At 43.9% G+C, this 24,065-nt stretch overlaps 1 protein-coding gene across 1 annotated transcript in view; it reads left to right on the top strand.

The window, feature by feature from the left end:
• The window catches only part of VWF (von Willebrand factor), a 224,898-nt gene that overhangs the window by 16,780 nt on the left and 184,053 nt on the right, over positions 1-24,065 (top strand). The window contains exons 6-9 of the mRNA XM_044996564.1: positions 906-1,030; positions 16,148-16,364; positions 19,294-19,416; positions 23,866-23,977. Coding sequence (XP_044852499.1) covers positions 906-1,030; positions 16,148-16,364; positions 19,294-19,416; positions 23,866-23,977 — 577 coding nt within the window. The remainder of the gene's footprint in view (positions 1-905; positions 1,031-16,147; positions 16,365-19,293; positions 19,417-23,865; positions 23,978-24,065) is intronic.

Consider the following 24,065-nt stretch of genomic DNA (forward strand, 5'->3'; position numbering starts at 1 on the left):
TGAGCCAGGTCAGGACAAGAGAGAGCCTGATGTTAGGGCTCATCTGATAACTGCTTACCTCTCAATACCATTATTGCATGCAGTGTCTTGATTTGAGGAACACCTGAGACAAACAGTCTGAAATAAGCCCCCACGTCAACAAAAGGGAGTGGAAGGAGAGGGGTTGAAGCTTCCTCTTTCCAGTAGCAAGCAGCCACAGGGTCTAAATCCCCACAGACTAGCACAACCACACCAATACAAAGTGGGTGTCAAATTCTACCAAATTAAAACGATGTTTTTACATAGGTGGAATTGACTGCAGATTGTACAACACAGCAGTGAGGTCTAATAAATGCATGAATCCTTCAAAGGGCAATGGCCCAAAGAATTATGGGATGTGAAAGGTTAAAAAAAATGGTTGCAGAAAGGGGGGGAAACTGAGCTGCTGTCAAGAACGCTTCTATCTTGGTTGGAAGGTGGATGGTGACTTAATTATTTTGTTTCACTCTCTAATTTCTATTATTTGTATTAAAAAAAATAAACGCAGAAAAAACACCCCAGTGCACTTAGGCTCCAAGCAGAATTTATCTGACCAGCAAATAACATCTAGAATGTAGTTAAATAATTAATCTCTTCCTGTAGAATTGAGCAATGATGGGAACTGCCTCCCACAGCCATTAGCACTCATCTGCCTTGTCTGTTCTTTGTGTGGGGAGGTGATTGTAGCCGGACTCCATGCTGGATTCAGTCCTGATTGCTCTAGGTAGTTTTCCATAAACAATCTGTTACTTGGAAGGGGAATGCTTTAACTTTGTAGATTGATTAAAACACAATTCATGAGTGTCTCAAATTCACAGAGTCAGTGCTGGTCCTTTGTTAATCAAACCCCTAAACATCTGTCTCCTCCCCTTTTTCATGATTCACAGGGACCCTGGTCGAAAGCAGCTATGATTTTGCTAATTCCTGGGCATTGCACAGTGAAGATAAGCGATGCAAAAGAGTGCCTGCTCCAAGCAACACCTGCAATATTTCATCTGAATTTGCTGATAAGGTTGGTGCCATACCAATAGACTGTGAGCCCAGTCCTGCTCCTATTGAAGCCAGTAATAGCTTTATTCCTGGGAACCTACTTGTTAGAGCATGATCCTGCAAAGTCTGGAGTGTCTTCATCTCCCATTAACTTCCAGGGCAGTTTCAGGTGCTTAGCTTCACACACGATTGGCCCTAATAGGGTGAATCAAGCTTCACAAGTAGTATATGCCCAGTACTACAGCACCAGTCTTTATGCAGGTGGAGCTACACAATCACTCAGGCCTTTGTCTAAGGGCAGGGCTATACTACAAATGCTTAGTTACTCCACCTCCCCAAGATGGGGTAGCTCTTTTTTTTTTTTTTTTAAATTGGAGATATACCAATCTCCTAGAACTGGAAGGGACCTTGAAAGGTCATCTAGTCCAGCCCCCTGCCTTCACTAGCAGGACCAATTTTTGCCCCAGATCCCTAAGTGGCCTCCTCAAGGATTGAACTCACAACCCTGGGTTTAGCAGGCCAATGCTCAAACCACTGAGCTATCCCTCCCCCCTTCTGTTGGTGGGAGAAGCTTCCTGCTGACATAGTGCTATCTATAGTGGGGAGGGAGTTAAGGTCAGTTAAACTATACTGAAGTAAGTGTGTAGTGTAGACCTGGCCTAAGAAGAATAGTTCAGTGGCTAAGGGTTTACTCTGGGGTTTGCGACAGCTAGGTTCAATTCCTTACTCTCCCACAATTTTTTCCTATGTGATCTTGGGCAAGTTATCTAATGTCTCTGGATATGTCTACACAGCAACTAGACACCCACAGCTGCCCTGTGCCAACCAACTGAGGCTCACAGGGCTCGGGCTGTGGGGCTGTTTCATGGAGAATCTAAAATCTAAAGGTTTATTCATAAAGGGAAAAAGGTAGAGATGAGAGTTAGAATTGGTTAAATGGAATCAATTACATACAGTAATGGCAAAGTTCTTAGTTCAGGCTTGCAGCAGAGATGGAGTAAACTGCAGGTTCAAATTGAGTCTCTGGAATACACCCCCGCTGGGATGGGTCAGTCAGTCCTTTGTGCAGAGCTTCAGCTTGTAGCAAAATCCCTCCAGAGGTCAGAAGCAGGATTGAAGACCAGATGGAGATGATGCATCAGCCTACTTACAGCAAAAATATGGAGTCTGGAGTCACATGGCAGTCCCTGCATACTTTGCTGAGTCACAAGGCGTGTCTGCCTTCTCTCCATGGGTCAATTGTGTAGCTGATGGCCCTTTAATGGGCCATCAAGCCAGCTATGCCCAGCTAACATCAGCTTTGTCTGGGACACTTCCCAGAGGCAGAGCATAATACAAAATATAGACAGTATGGAGCCAATACTTATACTTAAACTACAAAATGATACACAGACATACAGACAGCATAATCATAACCAGCAACCCAGAACCTGGTCTTAGACACCTTATATGACCCCCTTTACTTAGGATTTGGTGCCACCACAGGACCTTGGTTGCAACCCATGTTCTATATGGTTCCCATTTATATCAATAACGTCACACATGGCTATGTAGCCTTCCAGGCTCAGGCTGAAGCCCTGGCTCTAGGACGGTGTGAGGGTCCCAGAGTTTGGGCTTCAGCCCAAGCCCAGAAGTCTACACTGCAGTGAAACAGCCCCACAGATCCAGCCCTGCGAGCCCGAGTTGGCTGGCACAGGGCAGCCGCGGGTGCTTGGTTGCTGTGTAGACACACTGTCTGTGGCTTAGTTCCCCATTGTAAAATGGGGATGATAGCACTTTCCTACTTCACAGGGGTGTCATGAGGATAAGTCCATTAAAGATAATGAAGCGCTCAGATACTGTGGTGATGATGGGGGACCATGTATGTATCGACTTAACTTTAGTAAGAATAAGCTTTTACAAAACCAGTAGAAATATTTCTGTGGTTTGTTTAAATACCAACGGGAGCAGTTTCTTTTTAAGAAACACCCCCCTGAACTGCTATCAACTCAGTCATTGCAGCAACCCTGTGCTAGCGCCCTGAAGGTGAAATAGGCTAAAACTAATTACAAATAAACATGCAAATTCCTAGGCTAGCTGGTTTTTTTTTTAAAGCAGTGGGAGATGCAAAAAGTAAATAACATGAACTCTGACTCATAAAGGAAGTGTTTTCAATGAACTGCAGTTCAAGAGCCTCTAATGGCCTGCAGAGCAGCTGTGGGTGGTGCAAGGAAAGTCGACTGGCCAATTGGTGCCGGCTCTCCTCTTTTCCCCAGCTGCTAGACTTCATTAAAAGAAACTAAAACTACACGATGATGCACTTTTTTGGATATTACTATTCTACATTGGCAAGGGCCACAGGGCTGTTATGTCGTTATCAATAGGAGGGAAGGTAGGCTGCATGCTCATGACCATGAGGGGAAGTGTCCATGAGACAATCTCTGTAGTACCATGTGGTCTGCACTATGAAAATGTTTCAGAAGGCCTGATCTGAAGTGTAATTTGTAATGCAGGCAAAGAGGTTTGGTCCTGATCTTGTGATGAGATGCATACAAGTAGGTCTGTGTGGAACCAGTGATGTTCCTGCATGGCCCTCATTGCAGGGTCGGGCCCTGGAACTGACAAAAAATGTATTTTTAATATGATGTGTCCCTTTGATCCAGCAACTCCTGTTCACTGATTTAACTAATACCCAGGGGCACCAAACCTTTGTGACAGTGTGAATTGGCAGCTTTTCAGGGGTGACAAGTCTCTACATAATTTCCATCTCAGCGGGTGTGCATTTGATTGATAGCAAATGCACAGTCCCACAAAAGTTACTTCTGCTCAGCAGGGCCGCCCAGAGGGGGGGCAAGAGGGGCAATTTGCCCCAGGTCCCGGGCCACGCAGGGGCCCCACGAGAGTTTTTCGGGGCCCCTGGAGCAGGGTCCTTCACTCGCTCCGGGGGCTCCAGAAAACTCTCTCATGGGGCCCGGGCCCCTGGAGCTTCTTCTGCTCTGGGTCATTGTGGGCAATTTGGCGGCGGCGGGTCCTTCCACCGCTGGACCCGCCGCCGAAGTGCCGGGTCTTCGGCGGCAATTTGGCAGTGGGGGCCCCCCACCGCCAAAGACCCCAGTCCCCCTGAATCCTCTGGGTGGCCCTGCTGCTCAGATCTTCTTTGGAAGAGGAACAGAAATGTTCTATTGTTTGAGCTTCCTACCACTAAAAATCTGCAGCTGATCAATTCTGTCCTTACTGAATAGTTAGGGGATGAGGGCAGCCGGGGCTGCATTTTATGGCTCTTAGTTGCACTTGGGAGTCTGATACAGGTGCAGTGCAAGTCAGTCCAATCGGTCATCAGAGAACTGTCATCAGTGCAATGCATGTGCTGCTTGGGCATGCCATGATCACGCTGTTAACTGGTTTAGTAGTGACATTTGCTGAAGAATACTTTTAGGGCCATTCTGCTGATTGCAGTGCCAGAGGCAAATGGAGACTGACCTCATAGTACCCCCAGATTTTCATATTATCACAGTACTGTTCTGACCAACATCTGGACACTGAGGGGAAAAAAATCCCCTCAGTAATACAACTTATCCCCAGTTAGTGAACATCCTCTTTTTCTCTTGCCATTACCCACCGTAGCAGTCTCCTCTGAAGGCTGCATAAAAATACTCCTGGGCTGTGGCGAAAGAAGCACTGGGCAAGGCTCAGGAGGGCTGTGTGCAAAGGTGCCACTTATATCCTGCCTATGTGCATCCTTGGTTGCCCAATGCTGAAAAGAGCTTGCCTGAAGGCTGCTCTAAACTGCACCAGGTGCCAAGAGCACTTGGGGAATATCCTGGCACCTGGAGATCACCAATGTGTAAGGAGGCCTCAGTCATGCCTCTTTTTTCCACAGCTGCTGCAACAGGTGCTGCCTTAGTAGCTGCTCTGGTGACTGCACCTTCCCCAAGGATTCCCCAAGGCAGGGGATCCTCAAATTAGTCATCATGGGGGTAGAGTTGTTTTTCTGGAGTGATGCAAAGATGCTGTGACTCAGCCAAGGGTCTTTCCCTTGGGCTCCGTCTATCCTTTATTGCCTCTGCTTTGCAGGTATAAATATGCCCTCTGTTTCCATTAGGCATGCAGTAAACACGTACAAATCCTCACTGCTTTAGGAACAAAGCAGTTATTTAAGAATTCACTTACTGTGCATTCAGTATTACAGATTGTGGTGGTTATGGTGAAATCAAATTTTAACCCGTTTAGTGCTAATCTTGTGTACGCTGGTGTGAATTCAGAGTTAGTCGGCTGACTTTGGCATAGCTCTAGATTGACAGTGAAATAACTGTGATCAGAATTTGGCTGAGTAGTTGGAAGCTCGGGGCTAATCTAGATCAATGCTTTTTAAGTTGGGCCTAAGATGATAGAGGAAATACAGTGTAGAAGTTCTTGCTCTGGAGATATTTGATTGTTCATTACTCAGCCACACGGAGGAGGAGATTACTTATGTTCAGAGGAGCTTCTGGCTATTTACACAGACCCCTAAACCTTTTGAGCCTCTGAATAACGGTATTTCTATTAAACATTCTAAAATTCATCGGAATGTACTAGCAACCCCACCCTTGTAGCCCCAGGCCCCTAGAATCTAGGCTGAGAAAATGTGTTGTTAACTATGGGTGCAAGTGGAACCCTGCCTACCCCATCTCGTATGTCTTCACGGCAATCAGAGGTGTCATTGTGGTATGTGGAGACATACCTGAGCTAACTTTCATCTAGAGCTGGCTGAAATTTTTCAGATTAATTATTTATTCACCAAAAAATGCAGTTTTGATTGACCTGGAACAATTCACGAATTTGACAGAAATGTTCCAAAATACAATAGTTTTGGTCAAAATATTTTTGGGGGGACTGGGAAGGAGGCCTTACAATTATTAACCCAGTGATTAGGGAACTCACCTGGGATGTAGCAGAGCTGGATTCAATTCCCGCCTCTGTCTGACGTGGAGAGGGGATTTGAACAGGGGTCCTCCCTCTTCCCTGAAGAGTGCCCTAACCACTGAACGATGAGATATTCTTGATTGAGTCTCCTCTCTCCTGCTTAAGCTGTTCCACTCTTTATAAATAATTAGACCTTGGAGCAGGGACTTACGCTTGGGTCTCCCACATCCTAGGTGAGTGCCCTGACCACTAGACTCCAGAATAATCCTCACTCTTTCTCTGGTCCAATAACTGTTCATTGTCATTCATAGCGGCAGTTAATAGTAATGGATAATGACAGTGAACATCTTTTTCCTAAGCCTGAGTTTAGGTCTATGGAGAGTTTTTACCTTGGTTTTTGAGTTGATTGAAATCTGCCTTATTTATGGTGCTAAGGCTCTGTGAGACTTGCTGGGTTTGGTTTGCTTGACTGCACCAAAATACAAACCCATTCTAAAGCTGGTTGGAACTGCAGTGTGGATGAGGCCCTGGAACAGTTCTTATAACTGGTTGGGGCCACTGGAGCTTTGTCTATCAAAATCAGTTTGAATTTGTTGGAAAATTCTTCCATTGTAGACAAGGCCACAGCAATCACCCAGCCCTGGCCTTGATTCTAAAGCAGAATGAACACAGTTTACAGAGTGGATTAGAATTTACAGTTGCTTCTATATAAATCACTTTAAATATTGCTGCTTTGCAAGACGACATTTGCTCCGCAGGCCAATGAAATGAACTCCTCTATACTGTGAATTCCTGAGCCCACAGCATTTGACAAACATTGATTTAATTTATTCACTGCCATGAATAAACGTTGTACTATTAATAGAAGTCCAGCAAAAGTGAGGGCTTGCTGAAGAATTCTGATCTTTTCAATCAAGAAACAGATTCCTTTGTTTGCTAGCTTCAGCTTCAGGAATGCAAATCTCCCCCGTCTCTCAGCCCCTTTGGATCTGAGGCAGTCAGCTGGTAGGGGAAGAAAACAATAGCTTTGGTTCATGTCATTACTCTCCCCCATCTAGATCTGGAGTTCTTGTCTTTTCTTCCCCCACAAATTGCTGTTTCAGACCATGTCTCTGCAGAGATGCCTCACAATTTAATTTGTTGAATAAATGCTTTGGAAGATGAACAGCTCTATGGGCCTGATCCAAAGGCAAAACTAGAGCTCTTGCATTGACTTCAATACAACGTCTAGCATTAAGTATGACAAACAGTGGAGCCCTGTAAATTGGTTTGAAAAAAAGGAATTGCTTGGATACAGATTACTCATGGCAAGATGAAAACTCTGACAGGGAAACTGTCTGGGTGCAGGGGTAATAGTGAGAGGAGTTGGGGGAGGACAGCTCCCCCTGCTTTCCCCGATTTCCCCTTTTGCTCTGGCTAGTGAGGTGAACACTTCCCAGGCAGGAGAAGCTGAAGTTGCATTAATTCTGGGGCTCCTAACCTTTCCTGCCAGGGTGTGAAACAGCCACTAATGGGGGAAGAAGAGGTATCCTGACTGTGACACCCCTATATACCTCCTCTCCTCTGAAGGAAGGTCAGTCCTGCCTGCTCTCTGCCTTTCTCCTCCACTGGATAAGGGAACAGAAAGAATTCCTGCTGCCTCCCTCTCCGCTCCAGGGAGACAGTCCCCACCCCACCTCACCTCAGTGCACACACCAGCTCTGTTGATTTTTGCATAAAATCTCTGTCTTGCCATGTCTTTAATGCAGTTCCCTGCATTTGACAATGTTCCATTGAAGGATCCCCCTAAACCCCCACCGTTACCTGTTTTGTGCATCTGTACAGATTCTGCACCCTGGCCACATTCTCTATCCTGCTAGGAAATGGGGATGGGAAGCACCAGCAATATGCTTGCTCTACCCGTGCACATGGTTTTGCTTGGATGGCTATGGCCCTGCCTGGAGACTTGAACTCCCTTCAGATGCATGTATTCCCTGGTTCCCATTCTTTTCCTCTTGCTGCAGCACAAGAGGATGCAACACTGCATCATCTCATAAAACCCAGACCACTGATGATGGCTTCTAAACCTGGTTATCTCCCCAGCCTCTCTTCATCTACTTTAACCACTGTGTTGGGGTGATGATCTCAGTCACCGAGAAAATGAAGTATCATCATGTGGTGACGACCTATCAGCTGACTCTAGGGATGGATAAGTAAATGAGATCACGGGCTGAGGTTAATTCATACACTTATGATTTAATCAATTTCCTAACAATTGTTAAGGTTGAGGAAAACATATTGTTTCCCCTCTGATAGTTTTTAGTGTCCAGAAAAGTTTGTCATGTAAGTAATTGTGCTCAGTCATGCAATAGCTGCATAACAAATGCCTGTATAAAGCAAGACTCCCAGATCTAAGCTATGCTACCACTACAATAGATGCAAGGGACAAGGCTTGCCCCTGTACTGCTTGCAGTTTGCAGTGTGCGTACATTTGGCTAATTGTGTTTAACTATGATCTGTAACCATGTTAATGACTTGGTTCATACAGACTGGGTTTTAGCCTGGTTACAGGAATCAGCAGTATTTCTGTCCCGCCGAAAATTTAATTTTGTGGAAATTTTCTGTCTGTCAAAAATTAATTTAGAGAGAAAATTCCCAACCAGCCCTAATAGACAGACCATCACAGGAGAAAATTGTAATTATTATTGTTCATAGTATGAACAATAAGCTCCACACTGTACTGTACAGAACACAAATAGTTCCTGCCTCCTAGAGCTCACTGTTAAAAAAAACCAGACATGTGGAAGACAGGACATGCTGGGAAATCCAGAGTGGGAGTTAACAAAAGTGAATATTTTATTTGTGGTTAAGAGCTCACTGCTTGTGGGCATTGAGGAAAGAGTGGGACTTTAGGAAGGATTAAATGAAGAGGGAATGATGGGTTGGCAACCTGGGTACGGGAGTCATCCCATGGATGGAAGGTGTAAGGAGGGGTTATTGGGAGAAGGAACTGAATGGGGCACTAAGAATGGCATTGCTGGAAGAGTGGAACGTTGTAGGAGACAAGATATGGGAAAGACTGATCCTTGGACGTGAGGTTGGGAAGTTGTACAAGGGATTAGATTTTGACACTACTACTCTGTGTTTGTGCGGTGCCTAGCACGATGGGGCCCCATTCTTATTTGGTCTTTAGGCACTTCTGTACTAAACATTATGATCATAATAGTTGTCTTATGCCTGGCTCACGAAGGTCCTGCCTGCAATTACACAACCAGGAGGTACACAGTTAGAACAAGGTTGTGCCTCAGCTGGATCATAGAGCTTTTTTTTTTTTTTTTCCTTTAAGGAGCTGTAACTCTAGCATGAAATTCAGCCTTAATGTAAGCCAGTAAGAAGTTATATCTACCTTTACACCCATGCTCAGTTTGGGTCCTTTATCTTAAGAGTTGTGTCACAGTTCCTATCACATAGTTACAACAGTTTAGTTCTATGTTCACAGACAAAACCAAACTGTTTTATAATGGAGTGCCCCAACACAGCTGTATTTGTAATACAGATGGACCAAAGAACAGTGTTTGCAGCAATGCTCTTGCAGGAAGAGATCTCTGCTTTTTAGAGTGGTAAAAGGTTTTTATACATTCTTAAATGTGATCCTCACTTTCAAGATTTTACCTTCCCTTAGAAATAGTACTTGGAGGCTATCTTCCATGGTGTCCTTGTCTATTCTTCGAGTATTATAGCTATAAATAAAGTCCTGGTAACCAGATAATTTTGCAGTTGACTTCAATGGGAACAAGGTAAGATGCATAAGGATGAGTATTCTCTGTCTACAACAAAGAGAGCCAGTGCTGACGTGAATCTTGTTTATCTCAAGACCTTGGAAGGCAAATGGAGAGGTGCATAGCTTATGGGCCTGATTTTCCTCTAATTTACAATGGTATAAATCAAGATTAACTCCCACCAAGTCATGGAGTTACAGTGGGAATTCGGAAGTTTCATCAGTACCTGTTTGGGCGAAAATTTACTCTTCTCACAGACCATCGACCTCTGACATCAATTTTTCAAACACCAAGATAGTGCCCACCTACATTCCGGTCACTGTGGAATAGTGCGCATGAAGGAAATTGCACGAAGCTATTTTTGGTGGCCTGGACTGGACAGCGCTATTGAAGAGAAGGCAAAAGCTTGTATGTCATGTCAGGGTGTGAGGAATGCACCCCAGTGGGCACCCCTACACCCATGGGACTGGCCTGAAAACCCGTGGCAACGTATTCACGTTGACTTTGCTGGCCCCCTTGAAGGAAGCATGTTCTTGGTGGCAATAGATGCCCATTCTAAATGGCCAGAAGTCTCTATAATGCAGTCCACTTCTGCAGAGAGTACTATCCAAAAACTACGAGGACTCTTTAGTCGTTTTGGTCTGCCAGAACAACTTGTGAGCGACAACGGACCGCAGTTCGTTTCTCAGGAGTTTCAAAATTTTATGAAAGCAAATGGGATACATCACATCACGTCAGCACCATATCATCCGTCCACCAACGGATTAGCTGAAAGATTTGTGCAGACAATGAAAAACGCTTTGAAATCAGCAAGGGGACAACACTCCATTCAAAAGCGTCTGGATACCTTTTTACTTGCTTTGATCTGCTGAAACCTTCTGAACCCCGACAAATTGTGCAACATCAGCAGCAATATCAAGTCATCAGACGGGCACCCAGAGCAAAAGACCGAACCTTTAGCCCGGGACAGCCAGTTTTGGCTCGGAATTATACTTCCAGAGCTAAATGGGTTCCGGCCACAGTCATCACTCAAACAGGACCTGTTTCCTACACAGTCCGGACTGCAGGGAATCTTACCTGGCGGCGACATGTAGATCACCCATCTGCAGTTGAGGCGAATAGTCACCTGTTCTGACTGCTCCTCCATTACTGCCGGCGGCTGAGATACCCCTTTGCCCAGCACGAGCTGATACCACCTCCTCACCTGTTCGTGCTGCGGACCCTGAGCCCCTAGTGCTTTCGGGTGCAATAACACCAGTAGTTCGCCGTAATCCACCTAGAGACAGAAGGCCTCCTCATCGGCTGGACCTTTAGCTAGGGCGAACCCACGGTTATGGGGCAAAATAATCCCCAGGGTTTAGCCGGGAATGGAGGCAGTCTACCCTCCTTCTCTAGTCTAGTGTGTGTTTTATTTAGGGGATGTTCTTATTAGGGGGGGAGGAATATGTTGTGTATTTGGTTGTCATGGTTTTGTTGCTATGGCAACTGAGTTAGATTATTATGGGTTAGCTCAACCGGTTTCAACCGGCTGAGGTGCTCTCTGTATATATGTAAATAAAATGGAGGTTTTGGTTAGCTGCCTGCTCTCTGGCCTCAAGTGATTGCTTCCTACACCGGCTGCCCCAAGGATATAACACAGTGGCCCCGTATCTCTCTTACCCTGGTGTCTCACACAAGCTCCTGCAGCGTGTGGGAGAAAGCTTGGCTGAGTCAGTGTGGCAAGTTGTGTATTATTTATACCACACCCAAAGATGTAGAAGGCACCTAACATAACACAGAAAGATAGGTGTCTGCTTCAGAGAGCTTATAATCAGCCAGACGTCTTTAACTTTCTTTATTCGATAAGGAAGCTATGAGAAAACCAAATAAAATGAAAGTCCAGAAACATTAGAACCACCCCAAAGCAAATCCCTTCCAGATGATATATAGAACATATTGTCTTTATCTATGCACAATAGATTTCAAACATAAAGGAAATAGAGTTCTTTGTTTTTATGTTAAAATGTTTTACTCTGCCTTAAAGATTTTTTTTTAGTAATATCTATTTAATGGCATTTGTCTTTGTTATGCAATTCAGAGAGCAACAGAAATGCAGTGCAAAAGAAATCAGAAGAATGTATAAAATTCCACTGATGATTTTGTGCAGTGGGATTAGGGGAGAAGAGAAGTTGTGATAAAAAAGAATCATCCATGCCATGGTGCCACCAATTACATTTAAATGACGCTGCCAACTTGAAATCAGATGAATTAAAAAAACCTAAAAATAAACAAAGTAGCATCAGATCCTACATTTGTTCCTAAATATCCCTGTAATTTTTTGTGGGTTTACAATCACAGTTTCCTATATTTTTATTTTCTCCCCTGTTGCTATGTGAAAGAGCCCATAAAAACATCAGGGGGAACTGATTAACGCCAGAATTTTCAAGGGGCATTGATTTGGGTCTCCAAAGTGAGATGCCTTGGACCTGATTTTTCAGAGGTGCTGAGCACCCAAAACTCCAGGTGAAGTTTTGTGGCTCAGTGTTTCTGAAAATCAGGTCTGTGGCATCTCACACTAATCACCCAGAATCAGCGGCCTCCTTTAAAAATATGTCTGAAACAAATTAATGATAGAGTGGAAAACAGTGAAACTGACTATACATGGAGTGCTGTCAAATGTACAAAATAAACTGATCTTTTTGCAAATTGGCAATGTCCTGTTAAACATTTGCAGAGATTCTTTTCCATTAAGGCTTAAACTCCACAATCTTACAGCAATACCCTGTAGCAACAGATCATAGAAATGTAACTTGGTTAAAATTCTGGGATCCAAACTTTTCCAGTCTCGAGGGTTGTTTAGAATCCAAAGTGGGGTCCAGACCTAAATTTTGCAGCTAGCTGAACTATACCGCGGCAACTGAATGTTTCTGAAACTGGAGAAGGGGATTCAAAATCCAGGTCAGAATGTTATGGCTTGATCCCATCTCCAATCACGAGTAATTTACCACACATTAAATCAGTGGCCTTTTAAATTTCTCATGGAATAATACTATCAACTCCTTACATCTTTACACTGATCTACATTAAAAAAGAAAATAATTTATATTATATTAAACTGAGGTTAGGATAGTGATTAAATAATAGTGAACTGCTGGAGGTGGTCAGTGAAAATGTTATGAAATTTCATTTTGGCAAAATGTGCTGTTTTGGGAAGCTGAAATGTTTTGTGGGGACCATATCAGTTTCCATTAAACTTGTCAGGAAGGTTGAAAAGAAAGTGAAGAGATTTTCTATGGCTGGGTGACTATGGCACTGTTGTGAGAGGACAGGTTTAAGCCCCTACTCTGCCTGACTGAGAATGATTTGGGAGGAAAAACTCTACTCTGAATCAGGCTGAGCAGAGACTGAAACCTGGGTCTTGGACACACCGGTTTTTGTGAAAACCTCTGAAAGATTTTAGTTTTGTTCCAGCCAGGCATGAAAACAAATTCTGAAATCTCACAAGTTACCGCCATTGGGAATTGTTGGTGTCTGTCTGCCAGGATTGAGTGCCTTCAGCTGAGTTTGAGGATTAGCCAAGCCCAACCTCCAGGCAGATTAATGAGCTCAGCTGCATTGTGTAGAACTGCCTGATTGGCTGAAGGGAGCCAGCCGGCCTGCTTTTAAACTCAGCAGCAGCAGTTACTGGTTGCTCAGTGCTTCTGCCTAGCAGCTGTTGATCGATCACTCTTGCTCCTACCCTGCTCCTGGTTCCTGACTCCAGCTCTGATACTTGGCATCTGGCCACTACACTGCCAGTTCTAATTACTGCCCTTTACTGAATGGAATCAGAACAGCTTCAGCATGAATATTAGGCTGAATAATGTCCCTCCTGATAGAGAAAAGCAAGTACTAGTTAGCAGAAAAAGGAATGCTTGTCAATCCCCGGTGCTCGCTACTTGTGCAGCACAGTGTAACCACCTCAGTCCTGCAAGTTTCTCCATGCAGGCACATGTCTCCATTCACAAAGAGCAGCTTGTGCCTGTGTAAAACAGACCCTCTGGTGCAACACCTAACTGATATTCTCCTTTAGCTCCAATAGTAGTGGGAAAGGCCTTTGGAGCTAGAGGAATTATTTTCTTATCCTGCTATCATTCTGGACATCTGAGGGATAATGGTGTGCAGCATAGTTACAAGTGAGTGTTCCTAAGTGGCCAAAGATTAGTTACAAACTCACAGTGATTCAGAAAATGGGGCTTTTTGGAATCATTCGCTCCCACATCTGTATTACTTTTCTGCTGGATGCTGCAAATTCTATGCTTATTAATAATAAGAACATAAGAATGGCCATCCTGGGTCAGACCAAAGGTTCATCTAGCCCAGTTTCTTGTCTTCCGACAGTAGCCAATGCCTGGTGCCCCAGAGGGAATGAACAGAACAGGCAATCATCAAGTGATCCATCCCCTGTCGCCCTTCCCAGCATCTGGCAAACAGAGACTAGGGACACTGTCCCTAAACATCCTGGCTAATAGTCCTTCGTGGAGCTATCTTCCATCAGGAGGGAGGGATAGCTCAGTGGTTTGAGCATTGGCCTGCTAAACCCAGGGTTGTGAGTTCAATCCTTGAGGAGGCCATTTGGTGATTGGCCCTGCTTTGAGCAGGGGGTTGGACTAGATGATCTCTTGAGGTCCCTTCCAACCCTAATAATCTATGATTCCATGAATTTGTCTAGTTCTTTTTGAATTCTGTTATAGTCTTGGCCATCCTCTGGCAAAGAGTTCCACTGGCTGACTGTGCATTGTGTGAAAAAATGCTTCCTTTTGTTTATTTTAAACCTGCTGCCTATTAATTTCATTTGGTGACCCCTAGTTCTTGTGTTTTGAGAAGGAGTAAATAACACTTCCTTGTTTACTTTCTCCACACCAGTCATGATTTTATAGTCCTCTGTCATATCCCACCTCAGTTGTCTCTTTTCCAAGCTGAAAAGTCTCAATTTTATTAATCTCCCCTCATCTGGCAGCCGTTCCATACTCCTAATCATTTTTGTTGCCCTTTTCTGAACCTTTTCCAATTCCAATATATCTTTTTTGAGATGGGGCGATCACATCTGAACTCAGTGTTCAAGATGTGGGAGTACCATGGGTTTATATAGAGGCAATATGATATTTTCTGTCTTATTATCTATCCCTTTCTTAATAATTCCTAACATCCTGTTTGCTTTTTTGGCTGCCGCTGCATACTGTGTGGATGTCTTCAGAGAACTATCCACAATGACTCCAAGATCTCTTTCTTGAGTCGTCGCAGCTAATTTAGACCCCACCATTTTATATGTATAGTTGGGATTATGTTTTCCAGTGTGCATTACTTGCATTTACCAACACTGAATTTCATCTGCCATTTTATTCCCCAGTCTCCCAGTTTTGAGAGATCCTTTTGTAGCTCTTCGCAGTCTGCCTGGGACTTAACTATCTTGAGTAGTTTTGTATCATCTACAAATTTTGCACTTCACTGTTTACCCCTTTTTCCAGATCATTTATGAATATGCTGAATAGGACTGGGCCCAGTACAGACCTCTGAGGGCACCACTATTTACCTCTCTCCATTCTGAAAACTGACCATTTATTCCTACCCTTTGTTTCCTATCTTTTAACCAGTTTATAATTGTTTATATTTTCAAATTTAATTATCAGTAATCAATTGTATTGATACATTGACAAGATTCATCAAAAGAAGGAAAAATCAGCTATAATTTGTCAAACAAAGTCCTTGGAACATCTTGGAAAGTTTAAATTATCTCTCTCCTACCACCAGCAGCTAAACATTTAATAGGTCAGACTCAGATTAACTATTTATTTATTGCTTCCCGGCATATACCTATATTTTACTTATATATAAAAGCAGTTAGCTCACAGCCATTATGTCAAATGTTGGTATGGAAATTCAAGGGTCAGAGTAACTCCCATGACTTCTGTGACACTTACTCATCTTCTAATCCTGCAGTGAAAAAACAGGGTCTAGATAAAAATATTAGAATTGGGCAATATAATATTAGACTTTATTGTTGTCATTGATATAATTTATTTGTGTATGTGTGTGTGTCAAGAGGTTAACATAGGTACATTGACGCACACCGGTCTTTTCTGTTCTCTGCCTGTGCCACATAATAGTTTAGTCTCCTGAGGGATGTAATAATTTGGTATAATTCTGATTGTTGGGTTTAGTGTGGAGGTGGCTGGGTGGTGCTTATTGGCCTGTGATGTACAGCAGGTGAGACTAGATGATCTGGTGGTCCCGTCTGGCTCTAAAATTTATGACACTACAACTCTAATAATTGACCTTGAAGAGTAACAGTGTGTGTGGGGTGGAGGAGTGACATTTCTTTTGCTTTAGATTATATTAAAATTTTCAAAGCCCCACAAACCCCCAGATTGTCTTTCATACCATCCCCCCCCCAAATCATGACCCACTGGTTGAGGAACACTGATCTAAACAGTTTGTAACAATATTTTGATTTTTCCCTCTCACTTGTTCTAATTACACAGGACATCATGGAAAGGTGCCAGCTGCTAAGGACATCTTCAGTATTCTCCAAATGCCACCATCGAGTTGATCCAGAGCTATTCATTGGTCTCTGTGAAGAAGACTTGTGCACCTGTGCTCAGGACATGCACTGTCACTGTCCAACTTTCCTTGAGTATGCCAGGAGCTGCGCTCAGCAAGGAGTGATTGTGGATGGCTGGCCCAACGACAGCTCATGTAGTAAGTTTATATCATTACGATTCCAAAGCTTCCCCGTAAGGCTATTATTGCTTAACCCACAAATCTATACATTGCAGTTGAGAGGGTCTGTCAGAAAAAGCTTTTACTCCTCTCCTGGTTTATCTAGCAAGATTATTTTGTTGCCTCATTCTTTACTAGCTTGAATCTACTCTACGGGAGTGTCTATCCATGATGTGGCTCCATTATCAGTAGAGTGCTGCCAGCCATGAGCTTTAGGATGAGGTGGCTTGATTTCTAACTCTGCCAATAAACTTCCAGATAATATGTGACTCAAGACATGATCACCCTATTTTGACCAGGGAAGTACACATTCATTAGGGACAGGTGACAGGGTGTTCATACCCAATACCCAGCAGGTCAAAGAAGCGTCTAAAAGTCTGTGAGGGCAGAGAGTGGGAGGAAGAGATGAGAACGTGCCCTCTTCCAGAACATCTGTTTGAGCTGCCAGTCAGGAGAGATGGGCTAATAAATGGGGCAATCTTACTTCTTTGGGGTATGAGTCTCTCCATTGCCCTGCACTTTGTGTAGTTTTTAACACTAGTACAAAGTGTGTGTACGATGCTACCATTCTGATCTGGTGGTGTGTTACATCCACATTACACTCTCCTTACACTGACAGAAATAACTACACAAGGTGTGAGGCAGGGAAAATCAAGCCCCTGGTTTGCCAGTGGGGAGGGCCAGAACCATTCTCCATCCTGTTGGGAAGGGTGGTTTCTTTTCATTTGTGGTTTTAGTCAAACCCACAGATCAACAGCATTTGTTTTTCCTTGTTTACTCTTTGGGAGAGGAGATAAGTGTCATAGTTTAGGCCACTGCACCTGTACTCGCCATCTCTGGCCCAGCAAGGACACCCACTCTAGTTTCCTGCTCCCCAGCTGTCACGTCTGTTGGGTGGAGACCTCCATCTCTCTCCTTTCTGACCGAGACTGAACAGCTCCCTGATTATACTATGAATTCACCAGCAGTCAGTCTGCCTAAGCAGGCCTGCTTGCTTGCTCTTCAGAGACTAGTAACAGTGTAGCTGGCCACAGTTATGATTTACCAAGCAGTTCTTTCTATGCAAGCACATTTTATTCTTACGGTAAAAGCACTGCTGAGAAAACATATTAAAACTAATAAAAGAACTACACATGCTAATAAGCTTAGCAGAGATCACCTCAACTCGAACAAGGGCTGAGGCAGGTGATTAGTCCTTCAAAGCCCACCAAGGAGTCTCTTCTTGATCACAAGTTCATAACAGCCTCAGCTCAGAACTAGCACACTCATGAAAAGTTTTAGCGTACCCTTTAGGGGTCTTTGATCTGGAGTTTCCAGGAGCAGGTAATTAGTGGACAATGGCACAGCTTCAAAAGGCACAGCTTCAAAAGGATGGACATCACCCCCTCCCCCATGAGTCATTTGCAGTCTAGTCACACCCAGTATTTCCAAGGAAATCCACTTCACATGTATTGTCCTAAAAGTCCTTTGACATTTCTAATCCTTCCCAGAAATTGCATTAGTCAGTCTCATAGAGAAATTATAAACAGTTCTCAATAACAAATACACAATTGCATTTTTAATACAACGGACCCCGAGGGCATTAAATTTAACCCATGCTTTGTCTACGCTGCACTTTCATTGGTAAAACTTTTGTCGGTCAGGGGTGTGAAAAAAACACACACCTGGCTGACAGAAGTTTTACTGACGAAAAGTGCTGGTGTGAACAGCGCTTTGTCGATGGGAGATGCTCTCCTGACCACAAAGCTACCGCCTCCTGTTGGGTGAAGATTTATTTTGTTGGCGGGAGAGCTCACTCCTTACATGGTGGCATGGCTGTAGTGGCACAGCTGTGCTGCTATAAGGTGCACAGTGTAAACATAACCTCAGTAAATTTTATCTTAATTCCACAATGTCCAGGATATTGAAGGAAATTGTCATATCTGTCACGACAAGCTTAGATATATTTTTCTTCTGCTGGTAAGGACCTTATGCTGCTTCCTAGAGACATGAGGCCTGTGTGGCATATGGTCCCCTGGGAAAGAGACTACTCTGTGCCCTAATCCTAATGTGAGGACATTGCTTTCTTTTGTGTTAGCTTTTACGGAAGCATCTTGCCCAGCAAAGAAACTCTGCTTGCGTGGTGTAGTGTTGTCAGTGCAAATCAGTCCATGTGGTTGTCACCAGAAGGCCCTCTGATACAAGCATTCTGAGTAAATTTGTCTCTGCCATGCTATGTGTGTCCCATGAGTAATGTCATTGGGAAATAGAATTAACTGGAAATTTGATGATAGTTCATAAAAAGAAGCTGAGGATGAACCCATGCATGTTAAGGCTGGGCCAGCTCCAGGATATATTTTGGGATTTCTAGGTTCCACACCTGATTCACTTCTCCCTGACAATACAAGACAGCAGTGTGACAAAGTGAATGAGTTTTACAAATGTGAGGGTCTTTAGGAGGTAAATAATCCATTTCTGTATTGGAAGCAGCTAGATATCCTTGCAGGGCTTTTCTCAGTATTGGATCACACAGATTCCACTCAGAATTATTGTCACGTAATTTGCTTTCTTTCCATGGATGATATGTGATTTGTGAAAAAACTTTTTTTTTTAACCTTAAACATGTCTATAGAACAAAGTGGCAAGGCGGGTGAGGTAATATCTTTACTGGACAAACGTCTGTTGATGAAATATATAAGCTTTCAAGCTTTCACAGAGGTCTTGTTCTTGTATAGAACAGAGTGGCAGATGCAACTGTCAAATTAAGCAACAAAATTAACATCTATTAAATATTTTGTTCCCGAAAATGAAATCATTGATCAGTGAGGATCTGACCTCATCTCTGACCCTGGTCATTTGTTCTATGATAATTAAAGAGATTAACAGTTATTAAGGGATATGTATTTCTAATTTTGTTTAATTGTTTCAGGGCCAAGATGTCCAGTTGGCATGGAGTATAAGGAGTGTGTATCTCCTTGTGTCAAAACCTGCCAGAGTCTGAATATCAATGAAGTTTGTCAAGGACAATGTGCTGATGGCTGCAGCTGCCCTGGTAATTTATTTACTGATTTATTTACACAGAGAAACATTTGGCAATGATGTTACCTATTTTACGAGAAGAAGAAAACCAGTGTCTGTCTTCAAATGTTCCTGAAATCAGCACTTCTCTTTGTGTGTGCCCTAGAATAGGTCAGTTTCTATACTGTCTGTATGCTTGCTCTATGAAAGGACTTCTATTTAAGTTCAACTAAAAAAATAAATGTCTTTGTGAACATCAGCACCAGTTAGTGCAGCAGGAATTCCTTCCAGGCCAGGGGTTGCACCATGTGATGCCTACAACTCTACAAATTTCTTCTGAATTACTTCAGGTTAGAGGATCCAACTCTCAGAAGAAGAAGATGAGACGATTCTACTGAGGGGGATTATTAAAGCAAAAAGGGGAGATATTTTACATTTTGTTCAGGAGGATCCTTAGTGGTTTAAATCTATGGGGCAAATTGTTCATACTGCCTTCTTCATACAAATTATCTCATTGGGGCTATTTGCATGGCTAAGCTGAGCAGAGTTTGGTCTATGTGTTTTTTCTCTCTTCCTCTAATATGTCCATCACTGCCATATGAAGAAAGCTTGATCTTTGGCTGTAGAAACCATGTTCTCCCTCCACTTGCTTCTCTAAGAGGGAATAGCCTTGTAGTTCATGTTTATAGTGCTGACTTCACTGGTGTGTACAAAGATGTATGTTTAACTCTGTCTAGTAATTTACCAGATACCTCATGTAACTAAGTAAGCTTTAACATGCGGAAAGCATGTTTCACAGCAGGGGAGTGGCAACAATGCTAGAGGTGTGTGTGTGTGTGTGTGTGTGCGCGCCATCGACATTTCATTCTAAATTGGTCTTTACAGCCATTTATACCTCACTATTGTTCCTATTATATTGCAGTTTCTTTTATATTCTGTCAGTGCAGGACATGGCCTGGGGAGGTGGCAGAGTGGGGGAACTTGAATGTCTCTATGGGCCAGTTAATTAACAGGCAAAGTCCTATGGCCCATATTATACAGGTCTTCTGGTCTTATGAATCTATGAACTCCTACTGCTCAACCTCCCACTGGACAAACGTTGTGTCTGTAAAGCCCCAGTGTAGTTCATTTTGTAAGGCATTAGCCTTTCAGATCTGCACATCTTCCTTGGTGTCCAATAGCAAGTGTATATGCTTTTTGCTGGTACTCAGGGTGAACACTGCTCAGCACCCTTTGCCTGCAGCAGCAATTCTCCTAAACTTTTCATCTTGTTTGCAAAGTGGCTTGTACAATTCTAAAGACAACTGTGTACGAAACTCAAATGATGATGTGCTGCAGCGGGTTATCAAAGCATTCTGGGACCTGGTCTATACTACAGCATTAGATCGACTCCGTCAACCTAACTCTGCCAGCGGCTACACTAAAATGTCATTCCCACCGATGTAACTCACCCGTTATGCTGACTTAACTCCGCCTCTGCGAGAGGCATAGAGCGTAGGTTGACACAGTTAGGTCGATGCAGTGTCAGTGTAGACACTGTGTTGCTTATGTCCACTGTTACTGGCTTTCAGAAGCCTTCGCACAAAGCCCCACACTGACAGTTAAATCAGTGCAAGCGCTCCTGGTGAGGCCACGCGCCGCCGACACAAGGAGCAGTATGGACATGCAAAAGCGATTTAATTACTGCGGTAGCTGTATGTCAATGTAACATAGGTTGACATAATTCTGTAGTGTAGACATGGCTTTGGATGAGAGGTGTTCAGGCTGCAAGTAGAGAAACAGGAGTTGGATGATTGAAAGAACAGGGCACTGAATATGCTTGATCACATCCGGTTATAAACACTAAGCAGGACAGCCTGGATAGTGCTTGGATGGGTTCCTCCAAAGCAGAGTTTGGATTAGACTATTCCTTTTAGAACAACAGGCACTGCTGACTCTATACCCTGCCCTGCTCTGCATCACAAAATAGCCTATACCTGCATAGCGGTGTTAACAAGACAGCTAACTGAAACTAGAACACTGTAGCAAAACTGCTTCAGAGCTAGAGGTGGCTCTAGGCATTTTGCCGCCCCAAGCACGGCAGGCAGGCTGCCTTCGGTGGCTTGCCTGCGGGAGGTCCCCAGTCCCGCGAATTCGGCAGCAGCCTGCAGGAGGTCCACCGAAGCCGCGGGACCAGCAGACCCTCCGCAGGCAGCCTGCCTGCTGCCCTCGCGGCAACCGGCAGAGCGCCCCCCGCGGCTTGCCGCCCCAAGCACACGCTTGGCGTGCTGGTGCCTAGAGCCGTCCCTGTTCAGAGCTGACTGATTTCACAATCTGGACAGCGTAAGGAATAGCCAAGAGAGTGGAATTAATTAGTTGGGAAGTACTGCTGCTACCCTGCTTCACAGCTGGTTGTTTCAATTACAGTAGAACCTCAGAGTTACGAACACTTCGGGAACAGAGGTTGGTTGTAACTCTGAATAAAATGTTATGGTTGATCTTTCAAACATTTACAACTGAACATTGACTGAATACAGCTTTGAAACTTTACTATGCAGAAGAAAAATGCGGCTTTTAACCATCTTAATTTAAATGAAACAAGCATAGAAACAGTTTCCTTAACATGTCAATTTAAAAAAAAAACTTTCTCCTTATTTTTTAGTAGTTTATGTTTAACACAGTACTGTGCTGTACGGTATTTTTTTTTAAGTCTCTGCTGCCTGATTGTGTATGTCCGGTTCCAAATGAAGTGTGTGGTTAACTGCTCAGATTGTAACTCTGGTGTTTGTAAATCTGAGGTTCTACTGTAGCTGCTCTGGTCACCTCAGTTCAGGAGAAGTGTGACGGGAGAGAGCAGAGGAATGGAGCTGTAAGAGGAGGATGGGAAGGGCACTGTAGAAGATGCTATGGAGGGAGGGAATGGCAAAGGGAAGCAAGGAGGTAACTAAATGAGTGTCAGGGAGAGAAAAGGAAGAAATACTTCAAATATGTGTTCTTATTGTTTCAGTGCAATGTTAGTGATGGAGAATTTTACCTGAGTTTCATAACATGCCACATCCAAGAAGGATCTGACCAAGTGAGCGGGGAATCTGCTTACGATGGAACTTGAGGAGATTTTAACCAGCATTTCTCCTCCCTGCTCCAGTCCAGCCTCTGCTCCAAGAGAAAAAGGAGCCAGTTCAACTTGGCCACCACATAGTAGTTTTAATGTTTAGTTGTTTTTGCCAGGAAAATACAGACTTTCCATTTTCTCCTTGGAGAGCCCTGCTGCTTTTAAATGCATAGATCCCAGTTTAAATTCTCACTAGGATGGACTTCTCGGAAGTAAATATAGGAAAGAGGTGTCTTCTAGTTGTGAGCGTGGGTCTCTGAAAGCCAGGAACCCTTTGCTCCATTCCTGGCTATTCCATTGGCCGATTGTGTCACCTGTGACAAAACATTTAACCTATCTGTGCTTCAGTTTATCCATCTGTAATATGGGCACGGTAGTCCTTAAAGGAGTTACTGGAGACATAATCCGCTCATTCCTGATTTCCTGCGTGAGTGAAGGGGGGAATGATTTGACTCAGCAGCTTGACTTTTGTTCCTCTCACAGGCCTGTTTGTGGCATGCAACTTTCTTCTACTGTTTGCTGGCCGAGACAGCTGCAGCTTCCATCTTGGCCAGCCAGCAAAGCTGCAGCTGCTCAAAGCGTACTGGCTGGACAGCCACTATGTAGGATCTCTGTTTTCCTGCTGGTGGCTCCTCCAGCTCCTATCCCACTCATCTCTCCTCAGCTGTCACTACATGCTCTTACCCATCTATTGACTCCTACCCCCACCCCCCACCACTGAAACCCTTTGATACATGTACTTCTGGTAAGGACTTGTGACACTGGTCCTGGGATCTATCCCCCACTGGTGACCATACATATGGGCCCCTGGCCTGTTACATTTTGATTACAATTCCAGACTAGCCTTGATCATGAACATTCAGGTCTAGGTTTGGGCTTGGATTTCAGTCCTCTTCCACATCTCCCACACTCTAACCTTAAGTATCAGAGGGGTAGCCGTGTTAGTCTGGATCTGTAAAAAGCAACAATGAGTCCTGTGGCACCTTAAAGACTAACAGATGTATTAGAGCATAAGCTTTCTGACAAAGTGAGTATTCACCCACAAAACCTTATGCTCCAATACATGTTAGTCTTTAGGGTGCCACAGGACTCATTGTTACTCTAACCTTAAAGATGGCTGGATGTAGGGTTCTGGCTTGAACCCACCCCCAGTGATTGTGCAGAGTGGCTTAAATGGGATGTCTATGGGGCTTCCAGAAATGCACAATTGAGCACGTTCACAGGCAGAAGCGACATCTGAATGAAACTCCTCAATTCACATGAGGTTCTTTGGACAGTCCCAGCTCTTTTCAATTAGCTCTGTGAGTAACCCTGGATAAGAATGCAAATGAAAACTTGTCAAGAGTGGATCTAATGTGTGTTTTCTCTTTTGCCATTGCCTGAACTATCCAGTGGGGAAGCTACTTGATGGCGGTAGCTGCGTTGACAGCTCTGAGTGCTCCTGCATACATTCTGGCACGCGCTATCCTCCCGGCTCTTCCATCTCCCAGGACTGCAACTCATGGTAAATACAACGATGCGGTGCAATTGCTATGATCCAGGCTGCTCTAGATAAGTACTGCTCTTCAGTTTTGTGCACCCCCCCTTTTCTT

This window comes from Mauremys mutica, chromosome 1, assembly GCF_020497125.1.
Source record: "Mauremys mutica isolate MM-2020 ecotype Southern chromosome 1, ASM2049712v1, whole genome shotgun sequence".
Taxonomy (NCBI): Eukaryota; Metazoa; Chordata; order Testudines; family Geoemydidae; genus Mauremys; species Mauremys mutica.